At 39.4% G+C, this 22,840-nt stretch overlaps 3 protein-coding genes and 1 pseudogene across 3 annotated transcripts; 1 reads left to right on the top strand and 3 right to left on the bottom strand.

Annotated features, from left to right (window-relative positions):
• The first annotated feature begins 1,345 nt into the window (after positions 1-1,345).
• On the top strand, positions 1,346-4,234 carry LOC131324182 (uncharacterized). The gene is made up of 2 exons (XM_058356038.1): positions 1,346-1,998; positions 2,369-4,234. Exons 1-2 carry the CDS (start codon positions 1,389-1,391, stop codon positions 2,971-2,973), a joined length of 1,215 nt encoding a protein of 404 aa, XP_058212021.1. The 5' UTR covers positions 1,346-1,388; the 3' UTR covers positions 2,974-4,234.
• A 231-nt stretch (positions 4,235-4,465) lies between these two features.
• On the bottom strand, positions 4,466-5,209 carry LOC131323982 (uncharacterized mitochondrial protein AtMg00810-like). Its single transcript, XM_058355815.1, has one exon. The coding sequence runs from the start codon at positions 5,207-5,209 to the stop codon at positions 4,466-4,468; it is 744 nt and encodes a 247-aa protein (XP_058211798.1).
• Positions 5,210-14,135: 8,926 nt separating this feature from the next.
• Positions 14,136-16,918, bottom strand: LOC131324183 (uncharacterized; the record flags this gene model as incomplete). Its single annotated transcript, XM_058356039.1, has 2 exons — positions 16,443-16,918; positions 14,136-14,818 (listed from the first exon to the last, which is right to left on the bottom strand). A coding segment is annotated over exon 2 (675 nt), but the record flags the coding sequence as incomplete, so codon positions are not given.
• A 1,604-nt stretch (positions 16,919-18,522) lies between these two features.
• Positions 18,523-19,259, bottom strand: LOC131324184 (DNA-directed RNA polymerase V subunit 7-like; annotated as a pseudogene).
• Positions 19,260-22,840: the final 3,581 nt, after the last annotated feature.

Here is a 22,840-nt window from a genome sequence, read left to right as displayed (position 1 = left end):
CCGAAGACCCGACCAAGCCCGCTCGACCACAAACCCGTCCGAACCCGACTAGAAGTTCGGTTGGTTGCGGGTGGATATTTCTCCAACCCGAAAAATGCCGGGCCGGGTCCGGGCTGGCTCGACCCGAACCCTAAAAAAACCCGCCCGATGGACAGCCCTACATGTCATGCAATATAGCGTGGGGTTTCCCTAACGATTTGAGTCATGCATTTTATAGGTCCACAAATGCAAGTTACAGATACAAAAATTTCAATTTGATTGAAACTAGAAAATGAACGAATTAAATTGTAAAAATAAGTTGTGAAACTCACATTTCTAGGAACTATGTTTTAGAAGTGTGTTTTAGAGGCATGTGATTATAATTGCCCAAAGATGAAAGCTCCAGGAAAGCCTCAACAACAATGACCAGCGTGCCACACCATTTTTTTTTTTATTGGCAAAGGAAATTTTTTGTTAAATCGAAAGGGTACATCGAGTAAAAGGGAAGGGAGAACCAGACAATTCACCATTAAGTAGGTCTAGAATTCAATGCTCCCGGAGCACAGCCACAAGGTGCTTTGAGGCACTCCAATGCCATACATCCCTATGAGACCCAGACTAAGTGTATGAATTTCATAAATGGCAAATGTGTGGCATTTGAGTGATCTAGAGCACCACATGATCGTGCTCCGGAAGTACTGAATATTAATAGTCCTCCTTTTCCTTGAGTATTCTCCTGCATCCAATTGTGTTCCTAATTTCTAAAGAAAAGCCTTGGACAATTCCTTAAGTCAACAAAAAATCAGTGTGATAAGATATTGATAAATATGCTAATAAGTTACATTTTGTTTCGTAAATTGTAAGGCTGAACTTTAGAATACCATTTACCATGCATATTGCATAACAATTTGCAACGTATTCACTTGTCTATGGAAACAAAATCGATTCGTCGCGATAGGACAATTTAGTTGTAGTGAATTGAATAGGAAAATAAGAAAAACGCACGCAAGGTTAGCTCTGAAGGCTGAATGAATTAGGAATTCAAGCATGTGCTAAATACCCAATCTAATACTAAGTTGAATAATTGATTTACTAATACATTTAAAAACTCTGCATGTCAAAAGACTACCTAAGGGTAAGCTAATTAAACAACTTTATACTTTTGAAAGTTTTTCAAGCAAAGAATTTCAAAAAGGCACACAAAGAACATAAACAAAGCGAAAAAGAGAGAAATTCAGTGACTACAGAATAAAATAAAGATGGAGTGATGAGGAAGGAAATAGTTGGTTTAACTTTGGGGCCAGGGTGGCAATTGACACTATAAATATAGGTAAATTAACCAAAGTGTTTCATTGTAGTCACCCAGCGATAAAAAAGAAGAAGAAGTGTTTCGTTTTATAGTTAATAACATGGATCGTAACCTGTACAATGCTGCTAGTGAAGGCAAAGTTGATGTCCTCCGGCAACACTTTGATCAACTAGAAAGCCAAGCCACTGCCAATAGAAACACTGCTCTCCACGTGGCAGCCCAATTCGGCCGATCGCAATGTGTGGCCGCGATCCTAGAAGTGTGCCCCTCGTTGTTGTTACGCCGAGTGAACAACAGAGGGGAAACGCCACTTCATATGGCGGCGAGGGAAGGGAACCCTGAAATAGTCGAAGTGCTCATTGAGAGTGCGAAAAAGATGGAGCAAGAACTTGAAAGCTGCTTGGGTGGGGAAGCTAAGAAGATGTTAAGGGCGACCAATGTTGACGGAGACACGGCCTTGCACATGGCGGTGCGGAATTGCCACATGGAAAAGGACAAGCACTTGGAAATGGTCAGATTGTTAACCAGAGAAGAACCTGAGTTTCAACATCCCACCAACAATGCTAAGGAAACTCCACTTTACCTGGCTGCTGAGCGAGGTAGCGAGGACATAGTGGTTACGCTCTTGGAAATTTGCACATCACCAACTTATGGCGGCCCTGGTGGAAGAACAGCATTGCACGCGGCAGCACTTAAAGATCACTTCACAGGTTTGTTGCAACCAAACTAATTTCATAACTTCGAAATTGTTAGTAAGATCGAGAAGGCTCCGAACATATCAAAAGATTAAAAACTACCTCTGTGAAAATAAGGTTCCACGCGTATACCAGATTAGAAAGGGAAAAAAGGAAATGCTAATTGCTAGCATAGACCAAATTTTCTGAAAATGGAGAGTACTTTTCATATTACTCCATATTAGTTTCGTATATCCACTTTTTCTTCCTTCTCTTCTATCATGACCATCAGATCCTTCAACGATATATATGCTTGGTTGCGGTTAGGTATTTCGGAACCCCGCTGAACAATTATTTCGTTAATTACTATTAATGGTTAACCTTTCTCGAATCTTCTTAATTTCAGGTCGACTTACAAAAGCATTGTTGGAATGGAAGAAAGATCCAATCAATCAAGCAGATGAGTATGGGTGGACACCACTTCACTATGCTGCATGCAATGAGAGTGGAAAGGGATCAGTTAAGGAACTACTAGAAATGGATATATCAGTGGCATTCATTACCACTACAAACAAGGACGGTCTGGAAACAGCTCTTCACATTTCCGCAGCTCATGGGCACGTAGATGTAATGAAAGAGCTTTTATCATACAATCCAGATTGTTGGGAGATGGTCAATAGTAAAGGGCAGAATGTCCTTCATATTGCTGTAGACATGAACAGGAACTCAGTGATTTATTTTATATTATGTCAGTCCTGGGTTGGGCAACTTATAAACCAAAAGGACAGTGAAGGTAACACACCTCTCCACGTACTTATTGCTTCCGATTGCAATGCTGATGAGCTATGGGAGCTGAAACAGCTATGGTGGCATCGTAGAGCAGATCATCATGCTTTCAATGGCAAAAACATGACTCCCGTGGATTTAGTGTGGTCCAATCTTATGGAGGAAAGGATGTCGACCTTCACTGCAACATACATTATGGTAAGTACATATGTTCTCATTGCATGATGACATCACTGTTAGAAGCAAGCGTTCCATTTTGTTATGCCTCTTCTTCATCATCCAATCAATACATAGAAGCACAGTACTCGTGCTATGGACATGAACAAAGAAAATTTTGTTATAGATCAAAATTTTAGTAGGAGAAAAGTTTGAAAATAAGAGAAAATTTGTGAGAAAGAAGGAAAAATAATAATCATTGTTGAGGATAAATCAAGTAGGGGAAAAGGTTAATCGAGAGAGCTTCTTTCTACTTTTAGTAAATATAGTTGCTTAAAGCAACTCCAACTTGCAGTATTTCATGTTTATTGTATTGTTGATTCGTTCTTTTAACCGAGTATAAAAGCGCTTGAGTGTGGACCTAACTCGGATATTTAGCTCCGCACTAGGGAGCCGTTAAAAGTGCTTAAACATGATCCTAAGTGGGGAATTCAGCCCCAGATTGGGGGGCCGTGAAACGCATTTGAGTATGCAATTAAATCGATCATTTAAACTCCATACTGGGGAGCAGTGAGTATGGAGGGTTTACCAAAACACTCGAAAAATTCGAAAAAGCACTTAGGCTAAGCACAGAGAAGCTTAGGCCTGAGCAAACGACAAGTGCTCAAAAGCATGAAACAGCTAAGTACGAAAAAACGTAGGATTAGGCGACAAGGGATGCGTACGAAAAAACTTACGATTAGGCGACAAGTGATGCCTGAGCAACGAATATTGCTCGATGCTAAATACGAATTAATAAACTTAGGATTGGGTAACGAATGATGCCCGAGCAACGAAGAATGCTCAATGTCTGAAATGGCTAAGTGCGAGTTAACTTGGGCCTGGGCAACAAGTAATGCCTGAGCAGCGAATATTGCTCAAAGCTAAGTACAAATACACTTGGGCAGGGACAGCGAACGGTGCCCGAGCAACAAGTATTGCTCAAAGCTAAGTACGAATACACTTAGGAAGGGGCAGCGAACCCGAGCAACGAGTAAGTACGAATACACTTAGGAAGGGGCAGCGAACCCGAGCAACGAGTATTGCTCACAGCTAAGTACGAATGAACTTAGTCCTAGGCAGCGAATAGTGCCAAATGGTAAAATAAAGTACGAAAAGACTTAAATATGGCGCCCAAGTAGTGAGCATTACTCGGGAGAGGGATAGTATGGAAAAGTCAAAGAAATATACAAATGAAATCAAGAACTAGAGAGAAGAAATACAGTAGAGAGAGAGAGAAAGAGGAGCTATGTATTATCTCGTTGTTCTATTACAAAACCCAGAACTCAGCTTATAAAAGCAGCACCCCCTCTACCAGAATTCTGTTACAACTCGACAGCTGGCAACTAACTAAACTAATCACCAAACTAATCTAATGTGACTTCTTTACATCCCCCGGCAAACGCATGGGAGTAGCCATGACCATGAGTTTGTGTTTTAAGAAAAGAAAACGATCCACAGGTAGAGACTTTGTAAAAATATCAGCCACTTGAGCCAATGTACCAATATGCTGAACTAATATCTATTTACTGAGAACCTTTTCTCTGATGTAATGATAATCTACTTCGACATGCTTGGTTCTAGCATGGTAGATGGGATTAGATGCCAAAGCAATGGCAGACTGATTGTCACACCAGATAACATGAGGTAATGAAACATCAATATGAACATCAAGGAGGAGTTGCTGAATCCAAGAAACATCAGCTGCAGTCTGTGCCAAAGCCCTGTATTCAGCTTCGGTGGAAGATCGAGCCACGGTATGTTGTTTCTTAGCACACCAAGAGATCAGATTGGGGCCCAAGAACAAACAGAAGCCAGTGGTAGAACGCCTATCGACATGATCCCCAGCCCAATCTGCATCACTAAATCCTGTGATGTGCAAAGGACCAGGTACAAAATATAGACCTTGATGTATGCACCCTTTGATGTACCTCAATATTCTTTTTACAGCAATGTAATGACTCTGTTTTGGAGCATGCATGTGTTGACATGCCAGGTTTACAGCAAATGAAATCTCTGGTTTAGTGAGAGTAAGATATTGTAGGGATCCCACAATAGTTCTGTACCAATGAGAATCTTCAAAACTAGAATCAGGATCAAGAATGGCAGGTTTTGTAGAAGAAGGAGAAGGACTGGGCTTGCATTCATACATACCAGCCTTAACAAGAAGATCTTTGGCATACTTGCTTTGGGAAAGAATCAGACTTCTACCATGCTTCACAACCTCGATACCCAAAAAATAGCTAAGCTCTCCCAAATCTTTCATCACAAATCTACTGCTAAGAGTGGGTAATAAAAGCAGAGATAAAATCTGTATTGCTCCCAGTGATTATAATGTCATCAACATAGACTAGGAGTAATGTGATGCCCTGATCATTCTTGAGAGAAAACAAAGAAGGATCTGCTTTACTGTTAGTAAATCCTTGTTGAACCAGAAATCCCGAGAACAATGAAAACCAAGCTCTAGGAGCTTGTTTTAATCCATACAGAGCTTTATTGAGCTTGCAAACCAAGTGAGGATGAGAGACACTTCTATAACCCAGTGGTTGTTTCATATAAACCTCTTCTTCAACAATACCATGCAGAAAAGCATTAGAAACATCTAATTGTCTTATATTCCAGCCATGATGGACAGCAAGACTCAAAACAATTCTAACAGTAGGTTGCTTTATTACGGGGCTAAACGTTTCAGTGAAGTCAAGACCCTCAGTTTGCTGATTACCATTTGCCACCAACCGGGCCTTATACCTAGCTACACTGCCATCCGAGTTTCTTTTGATCTTATAGATCCATTGACAACCAATAACATTGGCTCCTAATGGTGGTTGAACAAGAGACCAAGTGCCTTGTTGAACAAGGGCTTGGTACTCTTCTGCCATGGCAGCTTGCCACTCAGAATGTTTAACAGCCTCAGCAAAATGAGTTGGTTCAGTGTTAGGTGGTGTAGATGTACTCTGGACAACATTCAAGCTCACAATTGTTCTAGGCTTAACAATCCCATGCTTTGATCATGTGACCATGTTATGATGATTAACAGAAGTGGTAGAAGAATCTGAAACAGGAACTGAAAATGGAATGGAAGTAGAACTAGAGGTATCACTTGATGAATTAGAAGAAGCAGAACAAGAAATAGAAGAAGAAAGAGGAGAATGACAAGGTGGAGACTGAGCATTAGTAGGGATTATAGGGATAGCCATGGGTTCAGAAGTACAAGGTGCAGACCTGACAGACTGAGGAACTGAAACAGACACGGGAAAAGAAGAAGAAGAAGCAGAAATGAAGGAAGAACCAGTGGGAAAAATAGAGGTAACAGGAATAGGAGTGGTAGGAGGAACAGAGACCACAATATCATCAAAAGAAGTCACAGGAATGTTAAAAGAAGAAGTGGCAGAAACAGACACAGAAGAAGAAGAAGTGAGTGTAGAATAAGGAAACAGATGTTCATTAAACTGAACATGTCTAGAAGTATAAACCTTGGTAGTGATAGGATCATAACATCTGAAACCTTTAGTATGATCACAGTAGCCTAAGAAAACACAAGGTGTAGATTTTGGGAGTAGCTTATGAGCTACATATGGTTTGAGCCACGGATAACTGCAGCAACCAAAAGGCTTAAGATTGAAATAGTTAGGAGTAGTTTTGAACAATAGAACATAGGGAACCTGAAAATTTAATGCAGAATGAGGAAGACGATTGGCCAAATAAACAGCAGTATGTAAGGCTTCCAACCAGAACTTGACTGGTAAACCAGCTTGTAACAACAATGCAATGGTTGTTTCTATTAAATGTCTATGTTTCCTCTCAACAATACCATTTTGCTCTGGTGTATGAGGACAAGTGGTTTGATGAATCATACCAGATGACTGAAACAAATGGAGAAGAAAGTTATTAAGAAATTCTCCCCCATTATCACTCCTAACCATAGTTTTAAATCGCGGTATCGGTCGCCGTCGCAGTATCGGTCGCGGTGTATCGGTATCGGAACTTATCGGTGATACGTCGTGGGAATCGGGTGTCGCGGTCGTGAATTTTTAAAAATCATCAGCAACATATATAAAACTTGAAAAATATACTTTTGCCCCAAACATTGGTTTAAATTATCACATTTTAATTAATTTAAGACATGTAATAGCCCATTCTCTTCATGTGAAATATCCGATAATTTATCAAAACCCGCAAGTCAATAAGATTTTACAAATATGAGAAAAATGCAACATTATGAATTTCGATATAATTGACATAAATAGCAAAAATAAGATGAAGACATTAAAATAAACACACCATAGAGGTTTTACATTACATAATCGCTAGCCACAACTAATTTCAAGCTCATAGCTTTTAAGTCATACATAATTTTGCTAATACAACTTCAATGCCAGAATGAATGACGTGGAGGTACCGGAGGATCTACATATTCCTCATTAAATTGATCATCACCATGACTATTTTGCCCAATAGCTCCAAATAGGTATCCGTAGGAGTTGTTGGTGAAATTACAGTGCTCAAAATTATTGGTGGTGCCGCTACTATCGGATTGATGTTGTGAATACCCATGTGTTGATGGTTCTCTGACATAACTACTATGTGTTTTTTGGTTTTTCTGTTTTTTTTTTTTGTCGAACCGATACGTACCGGCCGAACTGGTCCAAAAATCGGTTACATACCGATACGTATCGGGAATCGGCCGGTTCGCCTGTGAATTTCAATCTCACCATTATACCAGCCTATATCCGAACCGGGAGTCCCAAATACCGGTACGAACCGGCCGATACGAACCGTATCGGCCGATATTTAAAACTATGCTCCTAACAATTTGAACAGTGGTACCAAATTGAGTATGAACAAAAGCCTTGAAAGTAGAAAGTTTGTACTTGACTTCTGATTTGTAATGCATAGGAAAAAGCCATGAATATCTAGAAAAATCATCTATAACAAGAAGATAGTATCGGAAACCTTTATTAGAAGCAACTGGGGAAGGGCCCCATACATCCACATGTACAAGTTGGAAAGGAGCAGACGAATGAGTCTGAGAAATAGGAAAAGCTAGTTTGTGACTTTTAGCCATACGACAACAAGAACAATCTCCCAAAGGAGTCTTCTCAACAGGTAAGCTAAACTGTTTTATTAAGGAAACAAACAAAGGACTACTAGGATGACCAAGTCTTTTGTGCCAAAGATCTGCAGAAGAAGAACAGTGAACTAAAGCAGTAGAAGAAGAGGCTGTGGACCTGGAAACTGCCTCTGAAGCATAGGAGACACAGCTAGAAGAGTTCAGAATGGGATATAACCCCTTGTGGCATGGTCCTCTGTACAGGACCTGATGAGTGAACTTGTCCTGAATAACAAGTCCATTAGAGTCAAAAATAAGAAGACAATGATTATCCTTAGCAAATTGATGAACAGACAGTAGATTATGAGTAATTTGTGGTGTGTGTAGAATATGAGAAAGCTAAAAATTAGCATGAGGTGTGGGAAGTAAGCCTTTACCAGTGTGTGAGACCTGTAAAGTGTTACCATTACCAACCAAGATCCCTTCATTCAGTGAAGCTGGCTGAGAGTATTCCAAGTTGAGGTTTTGCATGTCGTTGGTAATATGATTTGTAGCCCCACTATCAAAGTACCAGGGCTGAGAAACAGATTTTGCCAATGTGTCATCATGAAGACCATGAGAAGATGCTGAACCATACAAACCAGAAGATGAATGTGGCAAGGTAGAGTTATCACCCAAACCAAAACTTTGTGGAGGTATCATTTGTGGTGGCAACGCTCATGACAACTTGTCAAAATTGGAGAAAGCTCGTAGACATGAAAAAGAGAAAAAAAAAGAAGCTAAAAAACAGAGGAAAGAGGCTCATAAAAAAACTTTCAGAGAATTGTTCCAAACCTTGATGGTAGTGGCTGCACTTATAGCCACCATCACCTTCGCAGCTGCTTTTGCAATTCCCGGTGCCTATGATGGAAATGAAGGTCGATACCAAGGTATGGCAGTCCTAGCAAGAGTAGCAGCTTTCAAAGCATTTGTCATAACCAACAACATAGCCATGATATGCTCCGTTATATCTATATTTCTATGCATCACTGGTTTATGGTTTTCTTACAGAGGAGGCGATAATTCTTATAGTCATGCCATTCATCGCTATAATATGGCGATGATTCTTGTTTTAGTTGCCATGTTTGCCATGATGCTTGCGTTCATCGCCCCTACTTTTGCCGTGTTAGCACACTCTATAGCTCTTGCTCTGTCCACTTGTTTTATTGCTTGCATCCCCTTTATTGCTTATATTTTGGAACTCCTAAAGTTGATTAAGCTCCAAAAAGCCGAGCTCCTTGTAATGGCATGAGACATATTTTCGTATCTCATTATTGAGTTGTAATTTACTCCTTATTTATCTTTTTAGAGTGTAACGCCCCGATTTACCTTTTAGGAATGTGTCTTGATTTTTTCTTTTTAGATGTTTTCTATTGTGTTTAGACTTTTATAGCAAGGCTTTGATAATGTTTATTATATATAGAAATCTTATGGTATTCTAAAGATAAGTCTTTTGAGATTTTATGCGAGACTGTTAGGGTTTTTTTAGCCCCTAGTGAGTTGTAAGTGTTGGGAAACTGAATCCCCAAGACCCAGTAATGACGCGTACAGATTAGACAACAAAAATTGTAAAACCCTATAAAGCGGAATTAGGGTTCTACCTCAACTCCCTGCGACACGAACGCTGGTTGAACTTGTTATAGCACGTCTTGCTATAAACCACGAATACTGCTCGACCGTACCTTACGATCTTCTATCGTATTCCCTACACGTCTAGAACACGAACCAAGTGTGGACTCTTTCGTGATCTGTTTGCTCTCTCTAAGCCTGCCTCTATTTACTGAATAATAGAAAAACATCCTCCTGACCTAGAGAGCATAACGTGTATATATAGGGCTACGATAGGGACCTAAGGAGTAATAAGTCTGGGCTCCCAGTGTAAATAAGAAAACTTAATCCCACCAGGATTTTATTTCTTATTTCACTAATTATAATTCACCCCACTACAGAATTATAATTGCACTCCCGTCCTTATCTCAATTATATTACGAGCTCCATGATATTAAATACTCATTAATCTCCCCACGTTAAGATTACAGATACCCGTTGATTAAAATAAATTACTAACAATCTCCCACTTAATCAACATCTTAACTTGAGACTATCCGCTTAACTTATTCGATATGTCGGATACAAATATCCACCTGCAGGGTTTAACATAATCGAAACTTATAAGCTTACTCAAGGGGTATCATCAATCCCTATCGGGACGTGGATTCCATTAATAATTAATAGTTGTCATATACATAATGTTGCTACCCAATTCACCGAGACTATTGACCGTACAAAGATCTCACTCTTTAATGAATCAAAGTCAACAACATTAAATATATACTTCTAATAATTATCTTTGAATTAAGAGCATAAGCATTCATAATAACCATGAGATTCCAATTGTCTTATAAAGTTAGTATAAAGACAATTACCTCAATACGGTCCCGTTCAATACACACAAAGTATACTAGCACAATGAGTTGGAATTAACACCATTCCCTGTAGTCAAGAAAAACCTACTAAAATATTGTGCTACAGTCCTACCGATGGTGTGTCAAATTCCATCTAAGACTGTGAACCATAACTTATATTCCACAAGAACCGATGATCCAATCTTCTGTGTGTAAGCCGTACTCTACACACTGGATTATCTACTATGTAGAATAAAAGGCACACATGCACAACATACAAAATTATCATGCAAATATTGCCCATAAAAGATTCTCATCAAAAATGGATAAAATTGATTAATAATTAAATATTAATCCATCATATAAAAACATAACTTTTACATAATCTCCTAACAAACTCCCACTAAGACTCAAAACCATACTGCCATGCATCTCACTCCCATTCCTTCTACGTGACTATTAAAAGTCTTAGCTGGTAAGCTCTTCGTAAAAGGATCTGCCAGGTTATTCGCTGATGCAATCTTGGTCACAGCAACATCACCTCTCTGTACGATCTCTCGAATCAGATGATACTTACGCTCAATGTGTTTGCCCTTCTTGTGAGTCCTTGGCTCCTTCGAATTAGCAACTGCACCGCTATTGTCACAATAGAGTGTAATGGCTGATTGCACTGAAGGGACCACTTCCAGATCCAACAAAAAGTTTCTAAGCCAAACAGCCTCCTTGGCTGCTTCAGAAGCTGCCACATACTCTGCCTCCATGGTAGAATCAGCAATGCAAGATTGTTTGATACTCCTCCAACTTATAGCTCCACCTCCCAAGGTAAACACATATCCTGAGGTAGACTTTCTGGAATCCTTATCTGACATGAAGTCTGAGTCTGTGTACCCATGAGGTACCAGACTATCTGACTGGAACACCAACATATGATCTCTAGTTCTTTTCAGATACTTGAGTATATGTTTCACTGCAGTCCAATGTTCTTGCCCTGGATTAGACTGAAATCTGCTAACCATGCCAACGGCAAAGCAAATATCAGGTCTAGTACACAACATAGCATACATAAGGCTTCCTACTGCCGAAGGATAAGGAACTGCCTTCATTTTCTCCATCTCTTCAGGTGTTTTAGGACACTGATCCTTGGATAGATTGATTCCATGTCTAAAAGGGAGGAACCCTTTCTTGGAATCTTGCATGCTAAAACGGGCTAGAATGACATCGATATAAGTAGCTTGGGATAAGCCCAACATTCTATTCTTGCGATCTCGTATAAGCTTAATCCCTAGGATGTGACCAGCTTATCCCAAGTCCTTCATTTCGAATTGGCCGGATAACCACACTTTCACTGAAGATAACATTCCCACATCGTTTCCGATGAGCAGGATATCATCGACATATAGTACTAGAAACACTACAACTTTTCCGTTGCGCTTCTTGTACACACATGACTCATCCGGACATTGATCAAAATCAAAAGACTTGATTGCTTGATCAAAACGAATGTTCCAAGATCTAGATGCCTGCTTAAGCCCATAAATAGACTTCTTAAGCTTGCACAACATGTGCTCCTGGCCTTTTGCTATGAATCCATCTGGTTGCACCATATAGATACACTCATCCAGATTTCCATTAAGGAACGCGGTCTTTACATCCATTTGCCAAATCTCGTAATCGAGATGAGCCGCAATGGATAAGAGAATCCGAATGGACTTAAGCATGGCTACTGGCGAAAAAGTTTCCTCATAATCGATCCCTTCTTTCTGAGTAAACCCTTTCGCAACAAGCCTAGCTTTGAAGGTATGCACCTTCCCATCCGCCCCTCTCTTCTTCTTATAGATCCACTTGCACCCAATGGGTTTAATCCCTTCAGGTGGTTCTACAAGATCCCAGACCCGATTAGAGTACCTAGACTCCATCTCTGATTTCATAGCCTTTTGCCAAAGTTCCACATCTTTATCTTGAAGTGCCTCATTGTAGTTACAGGGTTCAGCATGTTGATCATCAGGGATCATTTCAAAAAACTCTCCCAACAACGTATACCGACTGGGTGGAACAGTAACCCTCCCACTACGACGAGGTACCGATGTGTCAATAGGTGCCTCTACAAATATCTCTTGTGGCATTTCCTCCTGCACTATTGGTGGTAAAGAAGTTTGTGCTGGTCTCTCTCCTCTCAATTCTTCTAGAACAATTTTACTTCTGGGTTTGTGGTCTATCACATAGTCCTCTTCTAAGAACCGGACATTAGTACTAACAATGACCTTCTTTTCCGCAGGACTATAAAACAGTCCACCTCTCGTTCCTCTAGGGTACCCCACAAACAAGCAAACTTCTGTTCTCGATTCCAATTTATCTGCGTTCCCATTCAGCACATGTGCTGGACTACCCCAAACCCGAACATGCTGGAGACTAGGTTTGCGCCCAGTCCATAGTTCTGTGGGTGTAGATGGTACTGACTTAGATGGTACCAAGTTAAGAATATACGCTGCTGTTTCTAGTGCATGTCCCCAAAACGAAATTGGTAAATCTGAATAACTCATCATTGATCTTACCATATCCATAAGAGTCCTATTCCTTCTCTCTGCTACACCATTTTGTTGTGGCATACCTGGAGCTGACAATTGGGATGTAATCCCTTCAGCTGACAAGTAGTCCCTAAACTCTCCCAAGAGGTATTCACCACCACGATCAGATCGTAGTGTCTTGAGACATTTACCCAAACGCTTTTCCGTTTCCGCCCTATACTCCCTGAATTTCTCAAAGCATTCGGACTTACGGCGCATCAAATAAATGTATCCATACCTTGAGTAATCGTCAATAAAAGTGACAAAGTACTCAAAACCACCTCTAGCTTGGATATTCATAGGCCCACACAAATCAGAGTGAACCAATTCTAACGGCTCTTTGGCTCTATATCCTTTTGCTGAAAAAGGCCTTTTGGTCATCTTACCTTCCAAACATGATTCACAGACTGGAAGTTCCTTAACTTCTAATGAACCTAAAGGTCCATCTCTAACCAGTCTAGAAATCCTATTCAGATTAATATGACCAAGACGTAAGTGCCAAAGATACGTTTGGTTCAATTTCGAAGGCTCTTTTCTCTTGCATGGTAAATTATTAGTGTTATTCAATTCATGCAGTTGCACTGTAGGAAATATAGGATTTATAATGTAGAGATCATCCACCAATGAACCAGAACAGATAAAACGTTTATTTAACTTAATAACCACAGAGTCACTAAAATAAACCAAATATCCATCCTTTATTAACTTAGAAACTGAAACCAAGTTTCTTCTAATAGTAGGAACATAAAGACAATCTCTCAAAATTAAACTCCTATTACTACTAAAATTTAAAAAAATATTTCCAACTGCAACTGCTGCCACTCTCGTAGCATTTCCCATATGTAGATAAATCTCTCCATCACTGAGTCTTCTGGTTTCCTGGAACCCCTGCAATGAATTGCAAACATGATTAGTGGCTCCCGTATCTACACACCAGGTACTGGTAGATAACACCGCTAAACATGATTCAACAACTAGTGAAAAAGATTTACCTTGTTTGTTCACTTTATTGAGAAAAATCGGACATTCCTTCTTCCAGTGTCCTTTCTGCTTGCAGTGAAAACATTTGCCCGTAGGCTTTTTCACTCCACCTTTAGGCACATGAACTGCCTCCACAACATTTTTCTGAGACTTATTCTGTTTTTTCTTGCCTTTCGGCTTAGAAGTAGAAGCCTTCTCTGCCACTAGCATTGATGGTGGTTTCTTCGCAACCAAAAGACCCTCAGCTGCTTGGAGTTCCTTAAGAAGTTCCGCCAAAGATAAATGCATTTTGTTCATAGAATAAGTTAGGCGAAACTGCTTAAAACTCTCAGACTGCAGTGAGTTGAGAACGAAATCGATCTGGGTTTCCCCATCAATTTCAGCTCCAAGGATCTCTAGTTCATTAAGAAGAGCTATCATCTTTAGAACATGATCCCTAACCGGGGTCCCTTCAACATGGGTGATGCTCACCAATTCTTTCATAGCAACTAGCCTTGCTGCCCGATTCTGATCCCCAAACATTTCTTTGAGGTTCAGCATCATATCAGAAGCAGTTTCCATAGCTTGATGCTGATGTTGCAATATATTCGACATAGAAGCCAAAATATAACACCGCGCCATCTCATCAGCCTTAACCCAATCTTTATAAGGCTTTGCTTCATGTTCTGTGGCATTTTCTTCAGGTATAGGAGGGCACGCCGTAGATAGCACATATTTGTGTCCCTCAGCAGTTAACACAATATTCAAGTTTCTTTTCCAGTCAACATAGTTTGGTCCAGTAAGTTTATTTTCTTTGAGAATAATGGCAAGTGGATTGAAAGAGCCCATTTTTGAATCTGAGAATCAAATAACATAACAATCAATTATGAAGGGCAATAAAAATTTTGAATTTCATTTTAATATTGGTTCCCTCTACTACATGTTAAAAGAAAAACATTGGCAACCCTACACACCGTGAAGAGCATGCCTCGATGGGAAGTCTCTACTCTTTATCATTCGTGTAGATAGACACAACTTTTTAATTTTACTATCTAGACACTATACCGTGCCAAGCAAAATTAAATAGCCAATATAACTTCGGTCCTATAAATAATAATAGTGACTCAGATGGTGAGGATACTATTATTTACAGCTAAGTGTATACCATTACCTAGCCCCATGATCCATTGTTCCGTTATGAATTACCTCAGATGGTGTAGTAAGTCACACAACAATCATCATAAACCTATCCTTTAAGGAAGTCTGTACCGATGAGGCCATAATTAATTTTGCCCGATGGGGGGGAAGGTTCTAAAACCATCTCACAAAATTAATTACATCATCTACATACTAGTAACGGAGACCGTGGGATTTATAAAAATAAACTCCCTCTCCCACTTAGTTATTTAAAAAAAAATTTGTGAGGGTTATCAAAATTTTTAAGTTTGCAAAAAAACGTGATCTAGGTCAAAAGCCATATATTACCATGTTGTCCCAATATGGTAAACTATCACATATGCAAACAATCATAGAAACATGCATAAACATAATTTAGGAAACATAATAAAATATGCATCCCAACTATTATGGTCAAAGATGCAATCCTTGAGCAACAAGGAATCCTTCCAAACTTGAAATCCTTAAGCAATAAGGAGTCCTTCCAAACTTGAAATCCTTCGGCTATACTTGTGTAGAAGATTTAGATGGTTTGAATCAATCAAGAAAACCAAAATCCAACCGTGCTTAGGCAAGAAATTTCGGATTTAACATATTCCCGCGTAAACTGCACAGCCTTCAGTATTTTGGCCATATCTTCTTCATCTGACCTCCAATTGAAGTGATTCAAATTGGGTTGGATTCGAAATTCAATTATCTACAACTTTCGTGAAGAACAGATTTTCTGGTTCCAATGTTTACTGGGTCGAAATAGCCCTGCAATCAGACCCTACGAATCTGGAAAAAAACTGTTGCGAGCCAAATAACTTGAATCTTTTGTATCTACCATCTTCAATCTCCGAATAACCGTCGAATGCTATTACAATCGAAGAAACATACAAATATCGATCTTATGCCTCCATTGGAGTTCACATGCTACGTTAATTATTACAACCACGAAAAATAATCGTGGCACCCAATAAATAACACATGCTACGTTAATTATTACAACCACGAAAAATAATCGTGGTACCCAATAAATAACAATAACCACGAAAAAATTATCGTGGGATCCAATCACATAAAACCAATAAAAATCATGTGACCATAATAGCTGGGTAAGAACGCTGCAAAACAAGGGTTAGCGCAGTTCTACGTTCTACCCTCTATAACCTACGGACAACATGGCCTGTTTAATCCATACGCGTGATTACAGCCTGCTCTGATACCACTGTTGGGAAACTGAATCCCCAAGACCCAGTAATGACGCGTACAGATTAGACAACAAAAATTGTAAAACCCTATAAAGCGGAATTAGGGTTCTACCTCAACTCCCTGCGACACGAACGCTGGTTGAACTTGTTATAGCACGTCTTGCTATAAATCACGAATACTGCTCGACCGTACCTTACGATCTTCTATCGTATTCCCTACACGTCTAGAACACGAACCAAGTGTGGACTCTTTCGTGATCTGTTTGCTCTCTCTAAGCCTGCCTCTATTTACTGAATAATAGAAAAACATCCTCCTGACCTAGAGAGCATAACATGTATATATAGGGCTACGATAGGGACCTAAGGAGTAATAAGTCTGGGCTCCCAGTGTAAATAAGAAAACTTAATCCCACCAGGATTTTATTTCTTATTTCACTAATTATAATTCACCCCACTACAGAATTATAATTGCACTCCCGTCCTTATCTCAATTATATTACGAGCTCCATGATATTAAATACTCATTAATCTCCCCACGTTAAGATTACAGATACCTGTTGATTAAAATAAATTACTAACAGTAAGTACTCAATTCTCTTTGTTTGGGATTCAAAGTTGCTTTAATTTATGGAGTGACGGGTATAGCCGGCTCCGCTGTAATCTTGCTCCCTTGCTATAGTGAATCCTCTCTCGCTAGCTCTTCGTCTGTGGAGTACAATTTTCTTCGTATTTTATGGAACCACGTATATCTTGGTGTTCTTGTGCTTTTGCCTTTTTCGTTTGCTTTACTTTATTTTCTCGTGGCTTGACATTTAAAGAGGTGTTAAATTCCCAACGTTACCTTTAGGAGTATCATATTCGTGAATGTGTAAGCTTAACTACCATCAATATCACACTGAAATTCCATCACAACCGGACCGAATTCTCCACTCCGATTTATGCCCTGTCCCGAATGGGGGATGCTGCCAAGCTTGAAGCGAGTTAAGCACTTGCTCAAACAACTGATCCCCAAGATGAAAAAGGAAAAAGTTGTTTTTTCTACTGCTTACAAGGAACTTATATTTCTGACAATGTTGGTTCAGTCCGATGCACCGGCAGTCATTGGCTACTCAAATTTTGCGGCAGTCATTGGCTATTCAAATTTTGTGGTCCTGTTGTTTGTGGATCAACTAAATACTCCCTCCTGACTTGTTGAAATGCTAGTGTTGAATGCTTAAAGTGGGATCCACGACACAATCTCAACCACCTACATGTAAGAGCAATATTTACCAATCTTTTAAGGATTGATTATTAAGCGGGCATAGAGAGCAATGCATCATGCCTTTCAGCCTCCCCTGTTTTTAGTTGAAGCTGTAGTACCATCAGAGCCACCTGGTGTTTTGTCTTTGTAAACTTTCCAGCTTCATATTAAGACCCATTGATGATCTGAACTAGCTTTACAAAGTAGTTTAACCTCATTAAGCGGATCTCTAACAAGCTTTAATCAATGTAATCTCGAATAACTTGAATTTTTTAGACATTAGAAACTTTGTTTGAATACTTAATGAGCTTCAAGAAAACTGTTAGATTTCTTGAAGGGTTCCAACCTAAAGCTAATTGGTAATAAGTGGAATAACCTCTAGAATATATTAACCAAGCTTAGGTGGATTAGATGAGCGATGTATGCACGTGGAGGTACAAATTGAGAAAATTAGGAGATTTGACTCGGGCGACAGAGACTTGACCACGCGAGATGATGCCATCCAAGACCTAGCTCTAATATCATGTCAGATTTCTTGGAGGGTTCCAACCTAAAACCAATTGGCAATAGGTAAAGTAACCTTTAGAATATATTAACCAAGCTTGAGTGACTTAGATGAGCGATGTAGGATAAATCTAACAAAAACTTACTTTGTTTACGTGACGATTATCTAAAATAAACGACTACAAATAGCTAGGTCCTTTGCACTTTCATATTCCTCCCTCATCTCCATCTCTGCAGTAATAAATTTTATTACACAGAAAGCTGCTTGAACCTCACCTCATTCAATCAAATTCACTGCAAGAAATTTTGTTTTTTGATAAAAACGCAAGCAAAGGCAAAAAAAATAAAGAATGCCTCGTGAACTACTTGAGAATTGAGACTAGCTAATAAAGCATTTTCTTAACCTCCACAAAACGATTACTAAAATGACCACGTGAGAAGAATATGGTTACGAGAAGACTGAAACAGAAACAGCCAATTTACACCCAGTTCAGTACAATTACAGAGCAAAGAACAATAAGATTCAGAGACCTACATCAGCCTTCTTCAAGTAAAACTACTGAGACTTCATCGCTAGCCAATAACAAGCACAAGAACAACATTGATACCAAAGTACGACTTTTACAAGGCTAGTCGAAACAGGAGCATAACTAAGAAACTGGTCCAAGGAAGTCACCCTCCAAGCTAACCACCGCCTGAAACTCCCTCTCGACCTCTATATACTTTGTCCCAATCACACTGAAGCGCACCACCACGTCTTTCTCAATCTTGGACAGCTTGTCATTCATGAAGATGGGATTTTCCCAGGGCACGTACTTATAATCAGACATTTTCTGATTAGAGAGGTATATGTTCTCAATGGGACCACTCCTCAAGAAAACTCCATGCTTCAAGATCTTGTGAACGACTCCTTCTAGCTAAGATCTCTCCTCTGAGAGGCTTGAAAGTGATGCAGCTGAAAAGCACTGGAAACCGCACATCCCCCATGTGCTCTCTCACCTTTCCTTCCCTGTTGTGGTCCAGTGTGGTTACTGCAAGAAAGTAACCTAGATCTTTTGTTGCCTTCTTTGTGGAGAAGTCGTCCAAGAGGCGAATTATTATCGACTTTTGCAGCATCAGCCCTTTCGTGTCAAGGCTTTCAGCTGGAGTTATGACGTTCCATGGTAGCTATAAGTTAAGAAACATGCCTCTAGTGCCTGCCTGTGAAGAAGATCAAACGGATGTAGTTTCAAGTAGATGACTTATATTCATCGGTAATAATATCGCGGACTGTAATTTGAACTCTTTTTGCTGGAAACCTCTACATAATAAGTAAAAAGCACCCGATGAGCTTCTCAGGATTTGGTACTACGGAAAAAGATGGGCCACTTAGGCAGACCATGACGGAAGACCATTATACCTATACATCTTACATATATAGCAAATGTTTTACATACATATGCCATTATAACCAATTCTCTAAGCTAGTTTGTCAGGAACTCGGCTGTCCAGTGTGTATGTACAGCCCAGGTGACTGCAATAGATGAGAGCAAAGCAACTGTTTGACTCCCTTGTGGTCGAGAAATTCATAGTTTTCCTTCTAAACCCAGAAGCTTACAATTGTGCCCCCCTAAGACCAAACCCGGTACAGCTGGTACCACCATTAGGCACAATGCAAATGATTTCGATGATGAACAGCAAATAGGTGAGAAACACTTGGTCCCAATAGTTAAGAAATTCAAGTTTGGTCGCGAAGCTTATCCAGGTGATGTTTTTGCAATGTTCTAGCTTGTCCATGTGTGGGAAGTCTAGTGAAAGATCAAAGTTTTATCAGGTTAAGAGAGATGCAAAGTTTCAACAAGAAAAGCTAAAAAGTCAAGGCAATTAGCTACTAGAAATTTTAGTGTTGGAAACTGCGCGCTGATAGTAACCCTAAGGAGTCGGCATCTCGAAAGGGACATAAAGGACTCCACTGTATAAGCAGCCTCCAAAATGGGAAGGGTTACACAAGTGTTTCACAATCTTAAGAAGAGTAAGATGAGTCATAGCCATAAAATTCACAACCTAAGAGAAAAGAGAGATGCTCCATTTTTTATTTTTTATTTTTATTGAAAAATAGGGATAGAAAGCATGAAGAGTATACCCTTCTTGACACGAGGAGACTAAGCAGTAGCACAAAGTGTGCTGATAGTCCAAATTCAAAAATATAGGGACAAATGTACCAATTTCTACGAATAGAAATATTAGCAAAACAAAAGGGAAAGCTCTTGGGAAGATTTGACTCAAAAACAGATGGTGTAATGCAACTTAGGAGATTAGACTTGGAAGGCCACCCTTATTACTAACTGTTAGAACTATGGCTCATATGTTGAGTACGAAGAAATACTAAAGAGTTCTAGAAATATGCTAGTTGCCCGAACGGAACGATTATGGTTAGAATTGAGTAGGTATAAATACTCTATGGTGTAAACTCTGTTTCAGACTAATCGATAATAAAACAGCAGCCGCTCTCTCACTCTTGTGGACGTACACAATTTTGGGGAACCACGTAAAAAAATTTTTTTTTTGATAGGCAACAAAATTTTATTAGAACTCGACAACGGGTACATCGAGGGGAGACCAATTACGGACCACAGAGGATGAGGTATCATAATAGGCCTACAAAAGAAAGAAAAGGAAAGGAGAAAAAATTACATTCAAAAGATATTGAATGATCCTGGGAATAAGAGGCCCAAGATAGATTCAGCACTTCAATCCATTTGAAGAGTCAATACCAGCAGCACAACTCTAAAACAGAGGAATCTTCAAACATTTAAGACTTCCAGCTTCAAATCATCTTCATAACGTACGTCCCCAAATCAGTCCCGTTGGACCAGTCAGCAAGGGTATATCAGAATCAATATCAGCCAGTAACAGCCACAACATCATCAGTTGAAGTGGGAATAAGCATTAGAGAAAATCCAGTTTATCAATATTCAACACAGCAAATAGCAGCTCATCCCTCAACGCCCGCTAAACAAAATTTCAGCATGAATCAGAAATCTATCAGCTCATCATTCAGGAATCATTAAGCCTTTGAGTAGTAGATACACCCAAAGCTGAAACAATCTTCTATCAATACCAGCAGATCTCCAAAGACTCTTGGCCCTCCCCAGAATTGGGAGCTGGAAAGAGTGAAAACCTCGCCTGAATTTTTATCCATCTTCATTTTGTACCAACAGCAGAGTTGACAGTTCACCACACTTCACCTTGAGCTCTCTTCATCTTGCACCCAATTCAGAGAGAATCATGCCAAAACTGACGTAAGACTCTATAGGAGCATGATCAGATATTGGTCTTTGTAGTCCCCATAGCACCAAATTCAACTTCTCCAACACCTCCACAGAGATTAGAAGTCTATCAATCCTGCTATGAACAGCATTGTCCTGAAAATTAGTCTATGTAAACTGCCTGCCCATCATTAGTAAATCCTCGACTTCTAGCTGATTAATGAATTCTTTGAATTCCCTCAAGCTCCTCTCCACTCTAATGCACCCTATCCTTTCATTCATAGCCATTATCTCATTAAAGTCCAACACCCAACCATGTAAATTTTGTGTGTTGATTCTTTAATGTTTTCAATTCATATATCGTGTGTGTGAGAGAGAGATTGATCCTACAGTAACTGAGCAATGGCTGTGAAGGGAAAAACGAAGAAGGTGATCGAGAATCGAAAACAAGCAAGAGTATATAGTTTTATGATTTTGGAAGAGAGTGGGCTGAGGCTAAACACTCCCCAAAAAGTGCACAGTCGGAATAACAATATCGAAAAATGCTATTGTGATGTTTTTGAAATCGAGTTATTTGAGATATACCATGATTAGAGCCTTAAGCATACGGGCGGTTCTTGGTTCTTAGAATAAGCAGTAAACTTCATCTCTTGTTCATGTTGGCACTAATTTGTGCATCCAAGGTGATGGTTGCTGGCCGCGAGGTGACGGGTAGTCACAGCGGTAGTGATGGAGACGAGTGTAGCAAGTACTGATCGAAAGCAATTTGGACATTCCATCTCTTTCAGAGTGGGTTGAAATTTTAGCAGTAGAAAAACAGACAAACTAATTGAAAATAAACTTCACCCCAATAGACTTTTGGTCCAACGTCACTAGATTAATTTTGAAGGTCTCCTCCATATCGCTCTGATTGGCCTCCATAGTATAACGGATTACTATAGAGCCAAAAAAAAAATGACATCAATTATTGTAAATCAAATTTTCCTTCAGAATTCAAAATGATTCATCCATGGAGGGTTTCTAGGAACATATACATACTTCGAAGATTATTGAAGCTATCAAAAAGGAAAAAGACCACTGTTTTGAGAATCGAACAAAAAAAAAGAGAAAATGTAATGAAGGTTAAAAGACAGAGGAATATATTATTTGCTTCCTCCATGGAGGGATCGTATGAACATCTGCTTTGAAGGTTGTTGAAGCTATCAAAAAGGAAAAAGTGAACTGGATTTTTAGGAATCACACAAAGCAAAAGAGAAAATGTGATGAGGGATATATTATTTGCTTGAGTAAGACCAAAGTAACATAAAGAATGCTTCCTCCATGGAGGGATTGTATGAATATATACTTTGAAGGTTGTTGAAGCTGTCAAAAAGGAAAAAGAGAACTATGTTTTTAGGAATCAAACAAAGCAAAAGAGAAAATATAATGAGGCATATATTATTTGCTTGAGGAAGACCAAAGTAACATAAAGAATGCTTCCTCCATGGAGGGATTATATGAATATATACTTTGAAGGTT

Source organism: Rhododendron vialii, chromosome 4a (assembly GCF_030253575.1).
Source record: "Rhododendron vialii isolate Sample 1 chromosome 4a, ASM3025357v1".
In the NCBI taxonomy this organism is placed as follows: domain Eukaryota; kingdom Viridiplantae; phylum Streptophyta; class Magnoliopsida; order Ericales; family Ericaceae; genus Rhododendron; species Rhododendron vialii.
This window is presented reverse-complemented; position numbering and strand designations above follow the sequence as displayed.